At 44.2% G+C, this 22,122-nt stretch overlaps 1 protein-coding gene across 5 annotated transcripts in view; it reads left to right on the top strand.

Annotated features, from left to right (window-relative positions):
- DOCK1 (dedicator of cytokinesis 1) overlaps positions 1–22,122 on the top strand; it is a 283,605-nt gene that overhangs the window by 183,854 nt on the left and 77,629 nt on the right. For all 5 annotated transcript variants that reach the window (XM_063163002.1, XM_063163003.1, XM_063163000.1 and 2 more), the window contains exons 30-33: positions 10,138–10,216; positions 10,679–10,779; positions 13,577–13,635; positions 20,544–20,692. In XM_063163002.1, coding sequence (XP_063019072.1) covers positions 10,138–10,216; positions 10,679–10,779; positions 13,577–13,635; positions 20,544–20,692 — 388 coding nt within the window. The remainder of the gene's footprint in view (positions 1–10,137; positions 10,217–10,678; positions 10,780–13,576; positions 13,636–20,543; positions 20,693–22,122) is intronic.

Here is a 22,122-nt window from a genome sequence, read left to right as displayed (position 1 = left end):
TGGTCCCTGCAGAAAGGCTGCAGGGGATCTGTTTGTGGGGTTGGCACGTCCCTCTGCTGCCTTGCAGAACAGAAAACCCCACATTATAAATGGCATTGTGTGCCCTGCCAGGCTGATTTTTGTGCTGGGACTGTTTGTGGGGTGTGCTGGGTGATTTAACCCTTCCCACAGAGCCAGAACTCCTGCTCAGACCCACTGATGGGCTGGGCTCCTGTGCTGGGGCTCCTGTGACTGGCAGGTGTTGCAGCATCCTAATGAAGCATTTATTGCACTCCAGAGATGTCAGGCAGGGTGCTGAGGGAGCCCTGGGAGAGCAGCAAAGTAAGGATCTTGTGCAGGGGTTGGTCAGGCAGGGTGCTGAGGGAGCCCTGGGAAGATTCCTTTTATGCAATACTTTAATTTCACTCCCTCTGTTAATCCCAAGAAAGCTCTTTAAGCTACTAAATGATGCTGAATGGCCAAACAATTGTTGAACTACAGGAAATTCTGTGGCTATTGAAACACAAGCAGTGCTTTGGAGCACCACAAGGCTAAAATTGGATTTCTGACAGGTGAGTTTGAGACAGTGCAATAACCTGCCCTTGGATGAATCCTCCCCTTCCCAAGGCAGAGCCATGGAAGAGTTTGCTTCAATGTGGACGCAGCAATAAGAGAATCTCCAAAACTGTGTAAAGCAGGGATCCTGTGCAGGGTTGGCAGCTGGGTGCTGGTGGAGCTCTGGGAGGGCAGCAGAGCAGGATCCTGTGCAGGGTTGGCAGCTGGGTGAGGTGGGCAGGAGGGCACAGGAGGCGAGCACAGCTCCCGTCTCGCTTGGCTCCCTCCTTCACACAGCCCAGTGCCTCCCTGAAACCTTCTGTGTCACTTTAATATCTGAGAGCCACCCTTTGGATCAAGCACAGGCTCACCTAAAGCTGCAGCAGGATGGTGTTTCACTTTGCAGCATTAGTGTTCCCTTCACAGAGCTGTCAGCGGCCGTGGCACAGCCCTGCAGAGCAGCTGCTGCGGTTTATCCCACTCATCTCTTACAAGAAATCACATTTTAACCTCTTCCCAGGGAGTCTCTGCTTGCTGGGGAGATGGACTCCAGTTGTGTGAAGGTTCAGCTCTTCTGGGCATCGCCTCTGTGCTTGTGATTGCTTGGGTTGGAAAAGAAAAGTCATAGTAAGGCATTGGGGTAATTCAGCTCCCATGGAAACTTTCTGCCAGCAGAATGAACTTCACATTTTGGGGGAAACTTCAGCAAATGGAATTTCTGAACAACCCTGATTGGTGACCCCAGCACTGAAGAGGTGATAACCCAACCTTTGCAGATAGCTTTCTTTTTCCTCATTGCTATTCTCTGGTGGAATTTGATAAATTAAGTACCAGCAGGAAAAAAGGGAGATTCTTTTCCAAGCAACATCAGGACATTTGTTTAGCCAGGTGCAATTGTCTTCACAGTTGATGGCAAGATGGATGAGAATGCCAAATAATTTGAAATGTAGCAGATCAATTCTATTGATTTATCCATAAGTAGCTAAAGTGGCCTTAATCACCTGCAGTATCCATGGAAATGGGGAAGGAGCAGGGGCCAGTGCTGGCAGCACAGCAAGGGAGGTTCCCCTGCTGCAAACCCTGCACTGCCAGGTATTTGAAAACATTTTGCCAAATTCAGCCAGAACTTCCATGCTTTACAGGAAAATTTGCCTGGGATGTCCTTTCCCAACCTTTCCATGAATTACTTCTCTTGTAGTTACTTCTCTTTCTGGAGTTTGTAGTTACTTCAGTTACTCTTGGAGTTACTTCTCTTTCTGGACTGACTGTGTGAAAAGCAGTGCGACAGGGGAAAAAAAAAAAAAACAAACAAAAAACCAACCAACTTCTTCTACATTGATTTTTACCTCTGCAAAAAGTGGTTGGATTCGTTTGTGATATCAAGTCAAAAGAAGAACTGAGGTGAAAAGCTGGGTGGTGAGGCCCTGGCACAGAGCAGCTCCAAGGCCAGACTGGAGCACCTGGGACAGTGGGAGGTGTCCTTGCCATGGATGGGCTTTAAAGTCCCTTCCCACCCAAACCCTTCTGGAATTCTCTGATCTTTGCAAGGGGAATGTGATGATTTCAGTTCCTAGCAAAGGCTTTCTGCATTTTACTGAGCATTGCACTACAATGAAATGCTTGTTTAATAACTCACCTGATGGCACAGATCCCTTCCAGCAGCACTCCAACAAATTACATTTGTTTGAAATTACAAGCTCTGCTGGGAGTTTTTGCCAGCTGCCACAATAGAAAGTCTCTTGGAATTCAGCAAGTCTGTCTCCTTTAGAATAATAACTTTGGAGTAGAGGAATAGTATCACTGTCCACTTGCAAGAGATGCTACTTTGCCAGCATTGTAGCCTTAGCTAAAACCTCCTAAATTAAATTGTCTGCTAGCGTTTCCATTAGAAAACGTATTCTCCAAGCTTTTATTGCTCTGCCATAAAATTCTCCAGGTGCTACAATTGAGTATGGACAGTTCTATCCATGGAGATAAAATTCCAGGAGGCAAAGTTGCTTTGGGAAAGAGGACAGAAGGCTAAAACCTCTTCTTTCCTGCACTCAAAGTCATCCAAAACCCACAGCTGAGACCTCAGACATGTAGACAAGGCAGGAGCAGAGTGAGGGCAGTCAGATCCATGGCTGCCCAAGCAGATCCAACCCTTGGAGGGACCAAACCCCACCTGGCCACAGCCCTGAGCTTGCTCCAGAGGCAGCTTGGCCACAGAGCCCCTTGTGCCTGCTGGTTGTTGGTAGTCAGCCCACAAGTTTGTCCTTCAGCGTTTGTAACTCAGTTATTTTTCATTCATCTGTCCCCTTTGTTTCAGAGGGCACCAGCCCGGAATACAAATGAGGGGAGAGCTATCAGTGATCAGAGATAATGTGCTAAAGCTGGGGCTGAAATATTTGTTAGAAAATAGGTTAATAAAGTGACATGGAGCACCTGTGCTGCTGTGGAGCAGGCATTATGAGAAGATTATGCTAATGTGGGTATTTAGTAGCAAGTCTTCTTTGGGATTACTCTCTGCTATTATCATTCTCAGCCAAGGAATTGTAATTCAAAAGGCAGCAAATGATCAAGGATTTGGGTTTTATTCTTTTTTTTTTTTAAGTTTTGACTGCTCTTTAGCCTGCTGAATTAGAGGATGTTGCGAGGAATCTTTTAAACACTTTTTAAATGTTCTTGAAGAGGAAGAAGTGGAATGGGCAGGGATGTGTAAATGTAAAGAAGTGTTGAATTAAATTAATTTGTTAGTGGTGAGCAGCTGGCAGGCCTGGAGGTGCAAAGGCAGGTGAGGAGGGACAGAAAAAGAACTAAATTTGGGAAAGGAGAAAACTGGGGGAGATGCAAGGGTTACCTCTAGGGTGAGCCATGAAATGACTTGGAGTCTCCTATGGTGAGACACTGGTGAGACACCCCAAATTCTGGGGGCAGTTTTGGACCTTTCTCAACCAGACAAACATGGAGGGGCTGGAGGGTGTCCAGGGAAGGAAATGGAGCTGGGCAGGGGCTGCAGAATCCCTGAGGAGCTGGGCAGGGCTGCAGAATCCCTGAGGGAGCTGGGCAGGGCTGCAGAATCCCTGAGGAGCTGGGCAGGGGCTGCAGAATCCCTGAGGAGCTGGGAAGGGAATGGAGAATCCCTGAGGGAGCTGGGCAGGGGCTGCAGAATCCCTGAGGAGCTGGGCAGGGGCTGCAGAATCCCTGAGGAGCTGGGCAGGGTTGCAGAATCCCTGAGGAGCTGGGCAGGGAATGCAGAATCCCTGAGGAGCTGGGCAGGGAATGCAGAATCCCTGAGGAGCTGGGCAGGGGCTGCAGAATCCCTGAGGAGCTGGGAAGGGAATGGAGAATCCCTGAGGAGCTGGGCAGGGAATGCAGAATCCCTGAGGAGCTGGGCAGGGAATGCAGAATCCCTGAGGAGCTGGGCAGGGGCTGCAGAATCCCTGAGGAGCTGGGCAGGGGCTGCAGAATCCCTGAGGAGCTGGGCAGGGGCTGCAGAATCCCTGAGGAGCTGGGCAGGGTTGCAGAATCCCTGAGGAGCTGGGCAGGGAATGCAGAATCCCTGAGGAGCTGGGCAGGGAATGCAGAATCCCTGAGGAGCTGGGCAGGGGCTGCAGAATCCCTGAGGAGCTGGGCAGGGGCTGCAGAATCCCTGAGGAGCTGGGCAGGGGCTGCAGAATCCCTGAGGAGCTGGGCAGGGGCTGCAGAATCCCTGAGGGAGCCGGGCAGGGGCTGCAGAATCCCTGAGGAGCTGGGCAGGGGCTGCAGAATCCCTGAGGGAGCCGGGCAGGGGCTGCAGAATCCCTGAGGAGCTGGGCAGGGCTCACCTGGAGCAAAGGAGGCTCAGGGGCCCTCGTGGCTCTGCACAGCTCCTGCCAGGAGGGCACAGCCGGGGGGAACAGGGACAGGAGCAGAGGGAACGGCCTCAGGCTGGGCCAGCAGACATTTAGGTTGAATACCAGGGAAAATTTCTTTTTTTAATCCATAAATAAGAAAAAAGCTGTTTAAAACAGCAAGAGGGATGAGGGGTTTGAGGTGAGGGCTCAGAGAAGGCTTTGCTGGGCTGTTGGTGCCTTCCTAAGCCTTTGCTCGGCTTTGGGTTCTCTCTGGGGTTTCCAGTCTGGGGCTGTTGTTTCCCACCCAGACAAGAGACGAGACTCTGGCTCCCATTGGCACAGGGAATTTGTCTCCCAGAGAAGCAGAGCCCAGGCATGGGGAGCATGATGATGTGCAGGAAGGCTGATCAGCTGCAATAAAGCATTCATTATCCTTCCATCTAAATTAACTGAAATGACATCATAATAGTGCCTTTTAGAACCTCACTGCAAATTCCCTCTCTTTTATCAAATTATCACCTAAACCAAAATTATTTTAAGCTGTGTCTGTGTATTCTTGTTTAGATAATCATTCTGCCATTAAGGAAGTCATTTTCTCATTCTTTTTCCTTCTTTTTTTTTTTTTTTTTGATGTTTGCTTAAGGAAAAATAGTGGGGAGGACATTGCTAGTTTGTATTGTTTCTTTTTCTGTCAGAAATTTTCTTGTCAGAAATCTTTTGCATAAACACTCACAGTGTCAATCCAAATCCTTGGGTACTGGAGCTAACTAAATAATGTGCCAAATGGCATAATGGTAAAAATATTTCCACTTTTGAAATATTTCTCTTTAGATTATTCCTCCAGAGGAGTATTTCTGCAGAGGCAGTTGGATGGATGTTACATCCTGCACCCAACTTTCCTCAGCTCCTGGAGCTCCTGCAAATACTTTGCAACAGTGTCAGAACTGAGTGAGAGAAAACAGGGCACAAAATGTTTTTAAACATGAACAAATCAGGGCACTTGACTAATTAGGAGGGAGAAGGGCAGAATAAAAAGTGACTGAACCTGAGAAAGGGCTAAAAAAAATGAGTTGTTTGGCACAGTGACTCCTGTTCCATTTATAAATCAAATCCCTCTGTCCCTCCTTCATTTACAAGTGCCACTGGAAGTCAGGGTTTGATGTATGTTCCCACCTCCTGGAGGCAGCGAGGTTGTTTGGAGGGAAAAAAGGACCTTTTGGAAAACTACAGAATCCAGCCATTAATTTTTGCTCTGTTTGGTGAAGCAGTCTCTGCATCCACAAACCAATTAAGCACCTCTGGGCCCAGTGGAGGTGAATAATAATCAATAACAGGAAACATTCCCAGGAGCCAGGGGTTGAAATTGGAGTCAGTTCATGAACCAGCAGCACACTCCTGGATGGATGAACTCTCTCTGGAGTGAGAGCCAGAAAGGGCAGAAATTACTGGAGAAATCAGAACTGCCTGAGGCAGGGCAAAGTGAATGGGCCTGAGCTGGTCACTGAGATTGAGTCACCTGGATTTTTGGGTTTGTTTTTTTGAGAATTTTGGCATTTTATCACCTGTATTTCCTAATTTACCTTTGCCATAGTTTCTCCATCTCCTTTTCCCTGCCTTCTCTCACCTGAGCTCCCAGCCATAGTTTTATATCATGTTCAGAAGTAGGTGGGCAACTCACTGTTCTCCTGGATCATGGAGAGCTGAAACAGGTCTGGTCAGGAAATGCATAAACAGGGATCAAATGCCAAAAATTCCTGGTGACAGAGAAAAGGTTTTGGGGACACCTTAAAGTCTCTCTCAGGGGCTCCAGGAGAGCTGGAGAGAGACTTTGGACAAGGGAAGAAAAAGGAGAAATGGCTTTAAGCTGAAAGTGGGTGGATGTAGATGGGATATTGGGAAGGAATTTTTGGTTGTGAGGATGGGGAGGAGCTGGGATGGAATTCCCAGAGCAGCTGTGGCTGCCCCTGGATCCCTGGCAGTGCCCAGGGCCAGGCTGGAGCCCTGGAGCAGTGAAAGGTGTCCCTGCCCATGGATGGGGTGGGAATGGATGGGATTTAAGCTCCTTTCCAACCAAAATGATTCTGATTCTGCTCTGTGGAAGTCTCTAAACACAGAATAAGAGGACAGTCCCTGCCTCAGAGGATCAAACTACAGCAGAAATCTCTGGATGCCCTTGGAGCCATCCTCACCCCCCTTCCCCAGGGCTCACACAAAAACCTCCTCTGTCCAGGCTGTAGATTTTGTTCTTTGGTGGATTTTTATGCCCTTCTTTCTTCCACATATCCTGAAGTGACTTCCTTCTGTAATCATATTCCTTCTATTCCAATCACATCATAGAAAATGTTAATTTCCTGCTTTTAATTGGGTTGATAAAGTCTTTTGTCTCACAAATCTTTCCCAATACATTTGGATTAGGTTTTGTTGTCTTACATGCCAGCACGGTCCATTGTGTTGGGTTCCAGGCTCTGAACTTCTCCCTTTTTCAAAGTTTAACTTCTGTGGCTCTTCCTGACATGGATGATAAATTCTTTTGTTCATTGAAACTGAATTTCAAGAAGAGCACTTCTTTTTATGCACACGCAACTGGGAGCCAATCTTGGTTATTAATTACAGCGAGATAAGGGCTGGCACTGCAAGGGATGCTCTCCAGCTGAGAGTTTGGATTATTTATCCCTTGGCCCAGTGATGTCCAAGTCCACCTTTTATCCTTGAGAGTGTTCCAGCAGCCAGTTCCTTTCTTCTTCAGTACAGAACTGTTGCTTTTGGGTTAATTCCACTTATTCTGAAGAGCCACTTCTTCCTTCATTTTCCGTTTTCTCCAACTTTTGACAGTGAAGTTACTGACAATTGTCAGGACCTGCTTTGGAGGAGGAGGATTTAACTGGAATGTTAAAGTATTTCAGCTTCCTCTTTCATTTTTTAGTTGGGCATAAACCTGAACCTTTTTTATATTCATGAGTTGCAGCAACTTCCCAGGTGATAACAAAGCATTGCCCAGCTTCCAGCCAAGAATTCATCCAGCATGAGTTTTTACTGTGGAAATTCTCTCTGCAGAGTAGTGATCTTGCAACTGGCAACTTCTTCTTGTCAATATTTTAATAATTATATTTTAAACATTAACTTCATTAGATAATAAACATCCTAATTTTTCTGTTTTCTCTTGGCACTGGAGGTGCTGAAACGTCCTGCAAAGTGCTGTGAGGTTTGCATGACATTTGATTTGCAAATGAAGATAGACTGTAATAATAGTTGTAGTAGTGGGAGTAGGAGTAGTAGTAGAAGAAATAATAATAATAATAATAATAATAATAATAATAATAATAATAATAATAATAATAATAATAATAATAATAATAATAGTAATGTTGTGATTATGATGATGTTCTGTTGACTGTCACTGGAATTTCTCCACTGACCTATGTAGGAAGTATTTTATCCAGTCACAGAAAGATTGATCAAAAATAAATTAGGACTTCAGTAATTGAAAAATCAACATTAAGTCTCTCCATCTCATCTTTGGGATATTCTTTTATGAAAAATTGGAGGAATTTCTGGCTTCCTGAACCCCCCTGATGCCCAGGGGTTGTTAAATTCCAGCTCCAGTTGAACTCATGTTCTATGCTCTGCTCCTTTTCCAGTGGCAAACACAGCAGAATTTGTATTATTTATTCTTTGTTGGTATTCCCTGGAATTAATATAAAGGAAAAATGAGAGTTACAATTTAAAGAAAAATAATGGATATGAAGTAATGAGATTGTGCCAAAGCTTAATTAGATGGAGCAGATTGAATACATTCCAGTGATGTCTTCAGGCAGCATCATTAAGCTGGAGGCACAATCCTGCCTGAGTTGGAACCAGTTTTATGTCCATGAGGAAGCAGCCTGGGATGGCCCCTGCACCACATTAAATTGTTCATTTTGGGGGAAGATTTACAGATCTCCTGGTATTATCAGCTAACAAAAGCACAAGGCAAAGCAGGGCTAAGGAGGAGATGAAACTAGTGACTGTGTGATCACACAGATAAGCTCGATTTCAATCTTGGTTTGTGCTGCAGCTCAGTAATTGAATCACAGATCTCCAATCCATTTATTTTGGAGCAGTGCAGGGTGTTCATTTGTGTGCTGGATCCAGCTCCTTTGTAAAATCTCTTAATGAAGTGCTTGCCCAAAACACTGACAAAGACACTGAAGGGCTGGAATTCCTCCTTGGCTGTGCTGGGTGCAAGTGCAGAGATGTCTCTGTCAGTTATAAATAATAATATTATGAAACACACATATATATGTTTGTTTGTTTGTTTGTTTGTTTATGTATATTTGCTTATGTCTTAAAAATACTTTCATATTTTAATTCTTTTTCTGTTTTCCTTTCTAAATTGAATTTTAGTTTTCCCACTTAGATCCTTTCTTTCTCCTCCATAATTCTGCCATGGGGATGATCTAACCTTACACTACAGATACATCCCAGTGGCATCAAATTTTTCCCTTTATTAATTTCTTTCAATATATAAATAAATAAACTCTCTTATTTCAATATATAAATAAATAAACTATCTTAGCATCCTGATAAATTTATGTACATATTGAAATATTTATGAATGTATGTACATATTGATATATTTATATAAATACATCAATATGTTCATAAATAATCGCTTGGTAACATATTGCCCATATATAAATATATAAATATTTATAAATAATGTCTGTTTCCATCACGTTGGATTATCTGGAGGCTTCTTTTCTCTTGGATACCAAACTTTCAGCTAAACATTAATTTTTTTTTTCAGGAGAAATTGCTAAATATCTGAAATTCAGTACAAACCCTTTCTAGCTGGTTTGTTTTAAATAATTCTGCCCTTTTTTGTTGTTGTTGTTTTTAATTGGCCAGCCTGAAGGAAAATAATATTTTTATTTGCATCGCTGAACTTTCTTTTTCAATATTGTTTTTGGGGGTGGAGATAAAGCAAACCCAGAACATATCAGGAGGGGTTTTCATCATTTTGGGGGACTCTGAGGAGACACAAATCTCTCCCCCAGCCTGCTCCGAGGAGCAGCTCGTTTGTCTGGGCATTAGCTGGCAGCTGCACAGCATAAATTTGGAGTTTGCAGGGGGAATCTCATGTTTGTTTTGAAAATGGAGATCAGGCTACCAAGGAATAATCAGTTTCTTTTTCAGCACCATGAATATGTAGTGCCCTACTTCTCCTGTGCCATTTGGTTTTCTCTTTCAAGCTTGTCAGGCCAACTCCTTTTGCAATTTAAGAGGTGTTTTGGAAACTCTATAAGCTGCAGTGGGTACTGAATTAGCATTTTGGAAATAGAGCAGTGAACAATGTTCTAAAGACTGTCCTTCAGCAGATTTTCTGTTGTGCCATAAGTGGAGGGGTTTTTTGTCATGTGTTTAAAAACATGTTTTTCTTGACTTTAAAGTACAACCAGTTGCACGTCTGGCTTAGACACAACACTGTAACTTTAAAAATCTCTGTCTATATAGTGCTAATAAACTGAATTTTTAATGATCTCTTGATTATGAAAAGATATTTTAAAGACAAGTGATTTTATCCCAAACACTCCCTCTGTTTCTGCATATGCTAATTTACTTGATTAATTTGGAGAACATCTGCATAGAATTCTGTGCACTTACCAGTGGTGAGATCACACTGCTTTTCAAGTATCAGCCTCAAGTTTCACTTTCCAGACAGACTCGGATTTTGTGTCTAATTGGGATGCCAAATATACAAAGGTACCCCAGAAGTGTGTAATTATGTAATTTTCTCTTGATCTTTCAGAGTCTTCCTGCGAGCAATTAATCAGTATGCAGATATGCTAAACAAAAAATTCCTTGATCAAACCAACTTTGAGTTACAGGTAAGAAAAAGCTCTCAGTTTGAATGGGATAAATGATATTAAGGTAATAAATTTCTGCCCTGTGTAGTTTTGGTGGGTTTATTGATGGTTTATTCATGGCTGTGAGCCCCAGTTATCCCAGTTAAATCATTCCAGGCTCAGCAGGTGCTGTGATCCATTCCTGACTTGTGGGTCTTGTCACAGAATCACAGAATCACAGCAGGGTTTGGCTTGGGATTCTGCCTGAATCATCAAAACACAAAGAATTGGGATTTGTAGCTGGGAAATATTTGTTGGAAACATAAAGGCAACTAGGAGCTGTATTAAGAATTTATCAAGAAACACCATCTCTGTGGTGTCTGTTCTTTTCTCCTTTAAATATTTATGTGCATAATTTAGAGACTTTAAGTTGTTTTGTAGGTGTGTAGAGAAACATTTCAAAGAATTAATGCAATTTCTTCTTGTCATTTTGGGGGCTTTCAGCTCTGGAACAACTATTTCCACCTGGCTGTTGCTTTTCTCACACAAGAATCTTTACAACTGGAGAATTTTTCAAGTGCTAAAAGAGCAAAAATCCTTAACAAGTAAGTCCTGCTCATCATCTAAATCATGGCCAAGAACTCGAGGTCTATTGCCATAATTTCACTTTAATTTCTTTGCTAAATCTATTCAAATTGAGATGCAATCAGGGGATAATGAAAGGTTGGGCTGAAAAACATGAATCGAGTGTTGGTGTGTTTCTGCCCTGGCATGGAGATCTGAGTTTCACCATTCATTAGGGATGAATTCAGTGTTTGCTGCTGCAGGATGCTCAGAAAGTCAAGATTCTCATGTCCACATGTTATAAAACTGCATTTTGAAAGCACTTCAGCTTTGTGCTTCTTCTGATCTCATTTTAAGAGCATTTTCTGCTCTTTCTTGTCATCCCTGACTTTGCTGAGGGAGTTTTGGTGCTCCAGCCTGTTCCACTGGGCTGTCCCTGAGCGATGGGTTGGGCTGGGTGCAGCCATTCCTCCTTCTGGGGGATCATTCCCTGTCCCCAACCACCCCACAGCCAGTCAGAGTCCCACAGCACAGGAAAGCTGTCAAAAGGAGAAAACAGCCTGGAAATGGGAGTGGAACATGAAGATTCTGTTTAAACAGGGATTAATGGTGGAAAAGCCTCTGAGATCATGGAATGCAAGGCCACCACTGCCCCAAGTCCCCCAGTGCCACATCCTTGCAGCTTTTAAATCCCTCCAGGGAGGAAAACTCCACCTGAAGAACCAATTCCAATGCCTGACCACCCTCTGAGTGAGGAATTTTTTCAATTCTCCATTTAACCTCCCCTGGCACAGCATGAGGCCGTTTTCCCCTTGTCCTGTTGATATTTCTCCTGCCTTTTATTGGTGTTCCACAGTAGTGACCTTATTATTACTGAACTAAACACCAAGCTCTGAAAAGAGCCAGTGTGGTGATTTCAGACAGAGTGTGTGGATTCTTTTTCTCTTTGGGAAGAGCAGCTGGAAAAGCCAGGTGTTCCCACAGCCAGTGAGGTCACAAAAATGGGGAATTTCCAAGCTGTGATTCCCTGAGCAAGCACAGCTCCGGCTTCTGGTGTGTACATTGAATAAAATGTGTCTATATAGAGAAAGAAAATGCACTTTGTATCCCTTCACCTTCCCAATCCAGGCCTTTATTATAAGAGAACTCCCAGAGTTCATCATTACTGCAGTGATTTGGTTTTAAAGGGTTTTTGCTCGTGTGGCTTCTGGGTTTTGACCAGAAAATTCAGGAAGGGCTCCACATCCCATCCCTTTTTATGGGAGCCAAGTTTTGCCCTGCGAACTCCAGCACTCCCTGCTGAGTTTTGAGGTGTTTCCTTTGGAAGCTCTGCTATACCTGAGCCTTGAAAGAGAATTTTAAAGCACTTTAGGATCTGCTCTGCCTGGGACTCTTGGGGCTTCCTTGATGAAACAGGAATATTTACAAGTTCAGTGGAAAAGTGGTGTCAAGCAGAGCTCAAGGTTTAGGGCTTGTGCTATAAGTATCATAAATAACATTATAGATAAAGGTTTTTTTACAGAAATTGAGCTGGTGTTGCAGGGCCAGGTGTATTTTATTTAAGGAAATTGAGCTGGTATTGTAAAGGCAGGTATATTTTATTTAAGAAATTGAGATGGTTTTGCAGGTAAATTTTATTTAATTAAATTTAGAATCCTTTTGCTCTCTCTGCCCAGCACCTAAAAGAGCATTTTAGTCCAGCTCAGACTCCTGACCTGAACAAAGAGCCAAAAGCTGAGCTGGAATTGGGCTGGAAATTGCTGTCAAATACATTTGTGGGCTGATAATTCCTCTTTATCAGGATGAGAACCACAGGCACAAATTTTCTTGGAGTGATTTCTATAATAAACAGAGCAGTTTATCTCACTGAAGGAATTCATGGAAACAACAGGCATTTCTCACTGCTAATATAAGTAAATAAATTAGGTAATCTGAAGTGGTTGCTTAATAAAGTTTACAAAATTGTAAATCTTTGTTTATAATGAATTTGCAAATTGTTATTTTCAGTTTAATCAGGTTTTGGAGACAGGAATCAAGACAATAAATTTGAGATTGAATAAATGCATGGTCTGGAGGCACTTTCATTGCTGTGTGAAGGCACTTCTGTGTCAAAAGGGATGTAATTAATCAGTTAATTCAATATCACACTCACCCATCTTTTTAAGTACATATTTCAATTAAAACATCAAATATTTAATAATTAAAATTTAATTATTGTAATTTGTAGGTTTTGCTAAACATTGCATTTAAGCATTAGATAATAGCAGATTCTTAATGATGCAGAAGATTCCCTTTAATCCATATTAATGACTGGGTGTCTCACTGTTATCCCCCAGAAATCCTACAAGTTGCCAGCTATTACAGTTTGGCTCATCTTATTTAAGTAATGATCTTTAACTTGCAAATATTCCATGTAGCAAATGCATCCTTGGAGCTCGTTAGGGTTCTGATCCCATCATTAATGAAGGTTTTGGGATGATTTCCACTCATTAAAGCTTTTCTGGGGAGTGGGAGGGGAGGACAATGACCCTGGTGGGACACGGGAGGTGTTGGTGCACAGCTTTAGGGTGGGTGGGCTCCCACCCCTGCCTGGGACCGTGGAATGTTGGCATTGTTGAGGCTGGAAACCTTTTTTCCACAAATTTTGATGTTGGCAGAAGCATTGCTGAGCTGGTGGGGGTAGCCAGGTAATCTCAGTAGTGTGGGTCCCATTTGAGAACCTGTTCTGGAGTTTCTTCCCTTTTTGAAGGCTGTGGATCTGATTTAGAAATGAGATTTATCTGCTTGTAGGTCTTAGATTTCTTTTGTTTTAATGCTGGTTTTGTTTTCCTTTTCAAGGTACGGGGACATGAGGAGGCAGATTGGGTTTGAGATCAGGGACATGTGGTACAACCTGGGTAAGTACTTTAAGCATGTGTTCCCCTCAGTGTTACCAAAAAACCATTTAGAGGGATATTCCTGGAAAAATTCAGTGCCAGGTTGGATGGGACTTGAGCAACCTGCTCTATGGAAGGTGTCCCTGTCCAAGGAATGAAATGTCTTTGGTGTCCCTTCCAACCCACACCATCCCATGACTCTCTAAAATGAATTTGCCTTCTCTTGGAACAAAAAAAATGCCTGCAGAAAGCTTTTAGAAATCAGGTGATTTAAGAAATCAAGCCACCTCTGCACATTTAATTCACCATCTGGGTAGGCACATCATTAATACTCTTGTTAATATTTATTTGCCTGTGTTTTTGTGGGTTTCAGTCTCTTGCTGAACACAAAGCCATTGTTATGGTGATACCTATTCAATGGGGCTTTTTCCCCCTTAAAAATATCTATATACACACATATTTATATTTACTCACTTGAAGATGCAGTACCTGGAACTGTAGCACAATGGATGTGTCCAAGGCTTCTCAGTACCTCCGCCTGGAATTCTGCATAAACTCTGCTTTTCAGCCTTGCTTGGCAGCCTCAGTGACTCAGGAAAGCCTGAAAAGTTGGAGCTCCTTGGAGCTCGTGGGTGAGAGAGGCAGCTCTGCCTCTCTCCAGCCTGGGCTGCTCCCTGGCTATAATTTGCCTGTACAGGGATTGAATTTCATGAGAAAGTCAGTATTTACTGTGACCTGAGTGTGCTCGTCTGCCAGATTTCATTTTCCTGAGCTTAACAGCACAGACACTTCAGCTCTTCTGAGTTTTATCAAAACTTCCTTAAATGATCAGAAATAAAGCGTTTGCCACTTCACTTCTATCTCTGGCTGAGCTGTTGTTGCTGGGAGTTGAAAAACCCCAGCATTTCTAAGAGAAGAGAGTGCCAAGGGTTCATAAGTATTTGATATCGCAGAATTTGCATCCTATCTGCTGGAATGATGAGAAAAGGCTTCAGAGAGCAGCTGAGTTCACTTTTATTAGAAGCATCTTCGGTGAATTAAGTGTCTGGAGAACAGATTAGAGCTTAGTGCACGGCTGAGATGTGACTTGACAGGCAGGTAATAAAATCAGTGTCGTGCCTGCTGCTGCATCAGCCAGCGTGGGCTGCTGGCAGCCTCTGCTGAGCAATTAGCCAAACCCATCCCTCCTCCAGCCCCACAGTCCTGGAGCCATGGAATTGGTGAGGTTGGAAAGGTTGGGAATTGGTGAGGTCTGAGGGCACACCTGGAGTGCTGTGCCCAGCTCTGGCCCCTCAGTTTGAGAGGGATCCTGGGACACTGACCACATCCAGAGGGGCTGGGAACACAAACCCTGTGAGGAGCCCCTGAGGGAGCTGGGGCTGCTCAGCCTGGAGAAAAAGAGACTCAGGGCTGCCCCCATCACTCTCACAGCTCCTGAAAGGTGCCTGTGCTCAGCTGGGGCTGGGCTCTGTCTGCAGCAGCACTGACACACCCAGAGCACACAGCCTCAAGGGAAATACAGGTTGGATAGCAGGAAAAATAGAGTGATAAAGTTCTGGAATGGCTGCCCGGGGAGGTGGTGCAGTCCCCATCCCTGGGTGTGTTTAACAGAGCCGGGATGTGGCACTGGGGGCCAGGGTTGAGTTGAGGTGTTGGGGCTGGGTGGGACTTGATGATCTTGAAGGTCTCTTCCAACCCAGTGATTCTCTGAAAAGGTCGGGTCCAGCCCAGCACTGCCAAGGCCAGCACTGCCCCGTGTCCCCAAGTGCCACATCCACATGGATTTTAAATCCCTCCAGGGATGGGGACTCCAGCACTGCCCTGGGCAGCTGTGCCAGGCCTGGACAAACCTTTCCATGAGGAAATTGTCCCCAAAATCCACCCTGAGCTGCCCTGGCCCAACCTGAGGCCGTTCCCTCTGCTCCTGTCCCTGTTCCCCCCGGCTGTGCCCTCCTGGCAGGAGCTGTGCAGAGCCACGAGGGCCCCTGAGCCTCCTTTGCTCCAGGTGAGCCCTGCCCAGCTCCTCAGGGATTCTGCAGCCCCTGCCCAGCTCCTCAGGGATTCTGCAGCCCCTGCCCAGCTCCTCAGGGATTCTGCAGCCCCTGCCCAGCTCCCTCAGCCACCATTTCTCCTCACTAATATTTCTGGTCTCATTGAATTCTTATGGATTCTTAAACATTTCCCAGAATTTACTGGACTGAAAGTAGAAAGTTTGATGCAGACTTTTCCATCCAGCTGCTGTTAACTGAGGTTGTTTTATCCAGGCTGGTTTTGCTGGAGTGCCTTGTGCCTTTCACTCCTGCTGCTGTCACTGGCTGCTCTTTACAGGTTATTTAGTTGCTCCAGGGTTCAGTTTCTCCCCATTAACAAGGATAATAATTTCCCCTGCAGTTTTGGGAATCGATTGGCTCAAGGGGTAGTGTTTTCTTCAATATTTCTTTCTGTGCTGTCATGAAAGCCTTTTATTTTTAATGGATTTTTTATAAATGGAGATTATCCAGGTAAGATCCCTCTGTGACCTCCTCAAGCTCTAATATTTGTGATTCTCCAAGATCCATTAGTGGGATCATTAATGCCAAAATCCCACATGTGGAGGGAGTCAGGAAATTGCTGCTCTTTCCAAAAAAAGCTGTGAGAGAAAGGTAAATGTGAGGCAGGACCTCAGTCTAAGGCAGCCTTTGTGCTTCTCCTGAGCAGCACCTTGATTTTCCTCATCTTCTTTGTCACACAGAGAGTCCATGTTAAACTCATGGATTATGTTTCACTTCTGGCCCCTCACCAATCTCATCTGTGTCACAGCATCAATTAAGAAGGAATTCCAACTTCTCACTGCATGGGAATTGATTGGGGGGTGCCTGACACTTTTATCTTGGAAGCTGCACAGCATTAATCAAATTATTCATGTATATGTTCAGAAACCAAATCAGGAGTGAAGGGCTGGAATTCTGGAATTCTTGAGCACAGTTTTTTTTATGCCTGTGCCATTGTGCATGAAATGTGATGAAACCAAACCACTCCCTGACTTTTGATTTATGGATTAAAGGGTATAGAAAAGCCTCAAAAATGAATGTTTTGTCTCATCAGGTTTTGTTTCTAAATACCATGATTAACACACGATGCCTGCTGAGTTAAAATTCCCCAGCTGGGAGCAAGGCAGTCCTCCAGCTATAATGCACATTTAAAAGTATAATTTTTTTTTCTGAAATTCAATAGTCAAATAAGAATTCTTAAAGTTTTCACTTGGCTGCCTGTTTCTGATGCAGGGGAGGCCTCAATAATCACACCTTCCTATTTTTATGAGCAGGAAAAAAAATAAAAGAACATTTACAGTGCAGAACAGCACTTTAGAGGCTTTTTTCCTTCCATACCACAACCTGAACTTTAAAATGTGTTACTTTGAGTCAGTGTTTTGTTGAAACTGGGGCTTCTAAACCTTGCTGAGACATTAAAGCATCAAAAAAGCATCAGACAGGCCATGGCCTGTCTTGGAGATGCAGGAACTCAGAAACCACACACTGGAAGGGTTTTATGGTGCAATATAGCAAACAGAACCTGTGCACAGGGTGCAGTGGTTGGTGGCACCCGCAGCTGCGTGGCAGAGCAATTGCAGTGACATTTCAGGTGACATCCTGGTGGGAAAGGTGGCCTGGTAGAGGCAGCTCAGAGGTGTTGGTGACGTCTGAGCCAGCTGGGGGGGAGATGGAGGAGAGGAGCTCCTCAAGGTGGAGGGGAATGGTTGCTGGTGTCCTCCTGTGAGTGCCACCCTCCCTGCCAGCGCTTGACGTCACCAAAGGTGTCTTGACAGGGCCCTGGCTGTCGTTGGAGGGAAGGCCAGGGTTAAAAATAGCCCTGAACTTTGGGTGTTACATAAATAGAAGTCATTGCACATAACCCTCTCTGGATTAGTCAGGCGTGTTCCCAGCCTGCCCAGGGCACAGGGGAGGCTGCTGGCAAATTACTCACAGGCTTTTGTGGCCCAGACTGAGTGGGGAAGAATCTGGGAAATGAGAATCACACTTTGTCCAGCAAGGAGAGCACCTGTCAGGATCTCTTGCTGCTCACAGTGACCCTGAGATGGGTTAGAAAGTCTCTTTTCCCAGCCTGGCGCTCGAAGGAGGAGTCAGAGCTCTCCAGTTCTCAGTCTCAAAGTTGTTTATTGTTCCTTATCTATAAAATTCTTTCTCCTGAATGATCAGTGGACAGAGGTCCATTCAGCAGGACAGTCAGAGGCACTCTGCGTGCCCCAGGGTGGTGTTATCTTTTTGTACTAAAAACCACGTGTACAATATTTACCATTGCTTCCCAATACCTATCACCGGTGTTAGACAGTGAGCTTCTACTCTGAACCAATCCCAAAGTGCCACCATCACAGCAGAAGATGGAGGCCAAGAAGAAGAAGAAAGGCTGGACACATCCAGATTCCTCCATTTTGCACCCTGAATCCCCATTCTAAAAACTCCGAAATCTACTTTTCCACTGAGTAATAAATTCACTATCATTCTACTTAATTTGTCATGGCTTGCAGATCTTCATCTAAGGTTGGTAACTTGCTCCATGGGTCATAATCAATGTCACAGGTGTCTTGGGCTCTGTGCCAGGGTCTCTGAGCCCCCTGGCAGGGGTCTTGGCCATCCTGGACAGCCAGAGGGATGTGCTGGGTCCTGACAAGCACCCTGGGTTTGGTTTGTGGTGAGGTCCCTTTCTGCTGTGTGAGCACATCCCGTGGCCAGGCACAAGGTGCTGCAAGGAGAAGGTTTTGCATGTTCAAAGGGGGCTTTTTTTTGCATGTGGTTCCTAAAGCAGCTGCAGAAGTTGGTTTTCAGAACAGACTCCTCAATTTTCTCCCAGACTTGTCACATTTGGAGTCTCTGTGTGGGAGTTCCCACATTCCCTCGGGGAGGAAAAAGGTGAATTCCTTGCTGGGTTGTTTACCAGACAGGGGCATGGATGCCCTGGGGGGACAGGGGAGGATTGTTTCCCTTCCTGCTTTGCTCCTTTAGTGGTCCAACATCTCCCAGATCACTCTGTCACAGCAAAGCCATGTGTGTCCCCACTGATGCCCCTGGGACGGACATCCCGCTCCAGAGGCTTCCCCCAGAGCTGCAAACCGATCATCATCTCATCAAAGACTCTAATCTTGTGTGGATTGTTCACATCTCAGGTTCAAAGGGAATTCCTGTGCTTGAGGCAATGGAAAAGCCCTCTGTGGCACAGGGAGAACTCGCAGTGATGAACAACTTTTGTCACCGTTATTTGTTTTCTGCAGTCTTGACTCTGACACTGCACAGGCATAGCACAAGAAATCTGTCACCTGAGAGATCCAATGTAATCATCCTTGTAGGAGACTGAGGGAAGCTTTAGACCTCTCACTTGATATTCCTGAGCAGCCCCAGCACTGCAGCACACCCAAAGTCACCATTTTCCTTGAGTATTAATTTGCCCTGCTCCGATTGCTAATGCTAATAGGATTCAGGAGTTTGCCAGATCAGGGGACTTCAATTATATCTGCTAAAAAAAGGAGCGTGTTTTGGTGGTGAAGGATTTGTCTTGATTACATTTTTGAGATTTATGTTAGTTCTGGTCAAAGTGAAACTAGCAATTAAAGACTTCACTGGTTACTGTCACAGTGGTGTAGTGCAGTGGAATAAAGATGAGTTGAAATCTGTTTGTGTCCTGTACCACTGGTAACTGCAGTGGGAAGCAAAAGTTTGAGAGCTGGAGGGAACTGAGGACTGGACTCCAAAGAACCTGCTCTGAAGCACAATACTGGGTATAGAAACAGTGTTTGAACCTGTTGTAAACATCCCTAAGGGGGAATTTGTGAGGAACATCTCCAGTTGTGTCCTGAGCTCCCGGTGCATCCCAGCCTGTTGCTGATGGAGAAATGTGTTTGTGTTTCCTAAACTTCTGCCTGGAGCTCTCAGGGCTGTGCTGCTGCAGCACCATGGTACAGTGAGGTGATGGGACACCAGCACAGGGTGCCCAGAGCAGCTCTGGCTGCCCCTGGGTCCCTGGCAGTGCCCAAGGCCAGGCTGGGATAGTGGAAGGTGTCCTTGCATGGCCGGGGTGGAATGGGATGAACTTCAGTGTCATTCCCAACTCCAGCCATCCTGATGATTTTTCCATGGACTTATTCACCAGATAATTTGCAGCACACACACTCTGCATCCATTTAGCCAATAATATCAACACTAACCTGCTCTTTTATCCATTATTTATTAGGTGCCACGCTCCTGCCAGGCTTTAATTTCCCTTCCCTGTGTGGAGCAGAGCAGGGATGGGGGGAGGAGCAGCTTCCTCTCGGGAAGCTAAATCTGCAATCAGGTTTTGCAGGCAGCTCAGCTCCGAGGAAAGGAGACATATTGTGGGCTGGCTGAGCTGTGCTTTCATGTCTCGAGGCTCTGTTAGGCTGCACTCGTGGTGACACTTTGATAGACTGACACCGAGAACATTTTGTTCACACAGGAGTCTAAATAAGTTAATACAAGTGATGTGCCTTTTAGCCTCCCTCCCTGCCAGCCACACATTGTGCTTTAAAATAAAACCTGGAAATTTGGGTGTGAAAATATGTAGTGGGAAATGTGGCGAGTCCCAGCTTGACGACTGATTCAAGTGCTCCTCTTGATTTGGAGTTAGACAATACCTCCTCCTGTGGTAATAATAATAATAATAATAGTAATAATAATAGTAATAATAATAATAATAATAATAATAATAATAATAATAATAATAATAATAATAATGATGATGATGATGATGATGATGATGTGTTGGTGGTGATCATCATCATCAAATAAATTAGAATAATAAAAAAGTGTTTCAGTAGAGCCAGGTATTAAAACATGGTTTGTTATGCTCCATAGGTATATTAATACAGCTTTTACAAAGCCAGGGGTTGTTCACTCTGAAATGCATCTTTTCTCCTAAAGGTCAGCATAAAATCAAGTTCATCCCAGAAATGGTGGGGCCAATCCTGGAGATGACCCTGATCCCAGAAACAGAGCTGCGGAAAGCCACCATCCCCATCTTCTTTGACATGATGCAGTGTGAATTCCACTCCACCAGGAGCTTCCAGAGGGTAAGCACAGAGCTGCAGACGTTTAAAGTGAGGAGGATTTGGCTGTTCTTTGACAAAACATAAGGAGTTTTGTTATTTCTCATTTTTCTAAGGAATAATATAATTACGGATTTGCTTATTTCCTACAACTCCTCGGGGGCTGTGCAGTTTTCATCTGTTGGTTTGAAGTGGTTATTGAAGGAGAAATTTGCATGTAGTAAATGAAACCTTTGGTTATGGCACAGGAGCAAAGACAGATGTCTTAAATTGTCACTGTGACTCACACAAGGAATTTGTTCCTGAGATAAATTGGACATAAAGAAAGCCTGATAATGTGGCAAAAGTATAACCTGTAAGGATTTATCATCTCTTCTCTCTTATAATTCTGATTTTCCTTACCATTTTATGGATTTTGAAGAGGAAAAAAGCAATCCAGCACTGTCAGTGCTGTTTCCTGCTCTACAGGCACTGCAAAATCTCAAATAGTAATGGAGCATTTTTATTCTATTTGGTTTGAACCTGCTGAGGGGAGCCCTTGAATACACACACCATCTTCTCCTGATAGCTCCAACTTTTGAAAGACAAGTGGAGTGAGAGAAAGTTTCCTAATATCATTCATCTGACATTGCTTCCCTGGAAACTTTGCTTATGGATTGAGTTTAAGACTAGTTAGGCCAGGCAGGGTTTGGACTAAGCCAGTGGAGCTCCTTCCCCCTGTCAGATTGCTGTCAGTTCAGGATGTGACCTTGTGAATTTTGCAATAAAGCTTGACACGTGTTGTTTGCTTTTTCCCCTTTCTATTGGCAGTTTTCTTTCCTGGATGAAAACCCTTATCCTTTTCCATAGTTTCCTTGTGAACTGCTATTGAGAAGCAGCTCTTAATAAATCTGTAGGCAGAGTAAATGAAAATCTGCGTGGAGAGACTTAAGTAAGGGAAATGGCATCAGCTTTATTGCTTTGATTTGTTTTGTGCTGGGTGGTGTGTGGAGAGGTTGTGAACTGTGTTTTGGCTTCATCCAATTACTGCATAATCATTTTTTCTCATGTTTGACTCCAGTGCTACTGTAAAGATTGAAATGCTCACTGGGATGCCATTTAAACAGTTTCCTGTCAGATGCTCTCTTTTGTTGCTTGTCATTTTTTATTTGTACAATTATATAGATCATGAAAAATCCAAGGGTGACTTTATAGCTAAATTTATGGCCCTCAATTTTCCTGACAGAAGGAAACCAGCTTTGTGTGGAATAGTTGGCTGATTTTAATAAATGAATGTCTTAAATATTTCACTTAGGGAGGTTTTTTTGCCTTTTAAGAAAAATGCCTCATCCTTAAGTCAGAGATGTCTGGGGTTGTACTTGACATAATATTTTCTGTGGCAGTGTAGCTTCTTTATGGATGTAGCATTGACAGGACAGGTGCAGAGGAAAAAAAAAAAAACCCTTTTCCATGGG

Source organism: Melospiza melodia, chromosome 9 (genome assembly GCF_035770615.1).
Source record: "Melospiza melodia melodia isolate bMelMel2 chromosome 9, bMelMel2.pri, whole genome shotgun sequence".
Taxonomy (NCBI): Eukaryota; Metazoa; Chordata; class Aves; order Passeriformes; family Passerellidae; genus Melospiza; species Melospiza melodia.
The sequence above is the reverse complement of the archived record's forward strand: the minus strand, read 5'-3'. Positions and strand labels throughout refer to the sequence as shown.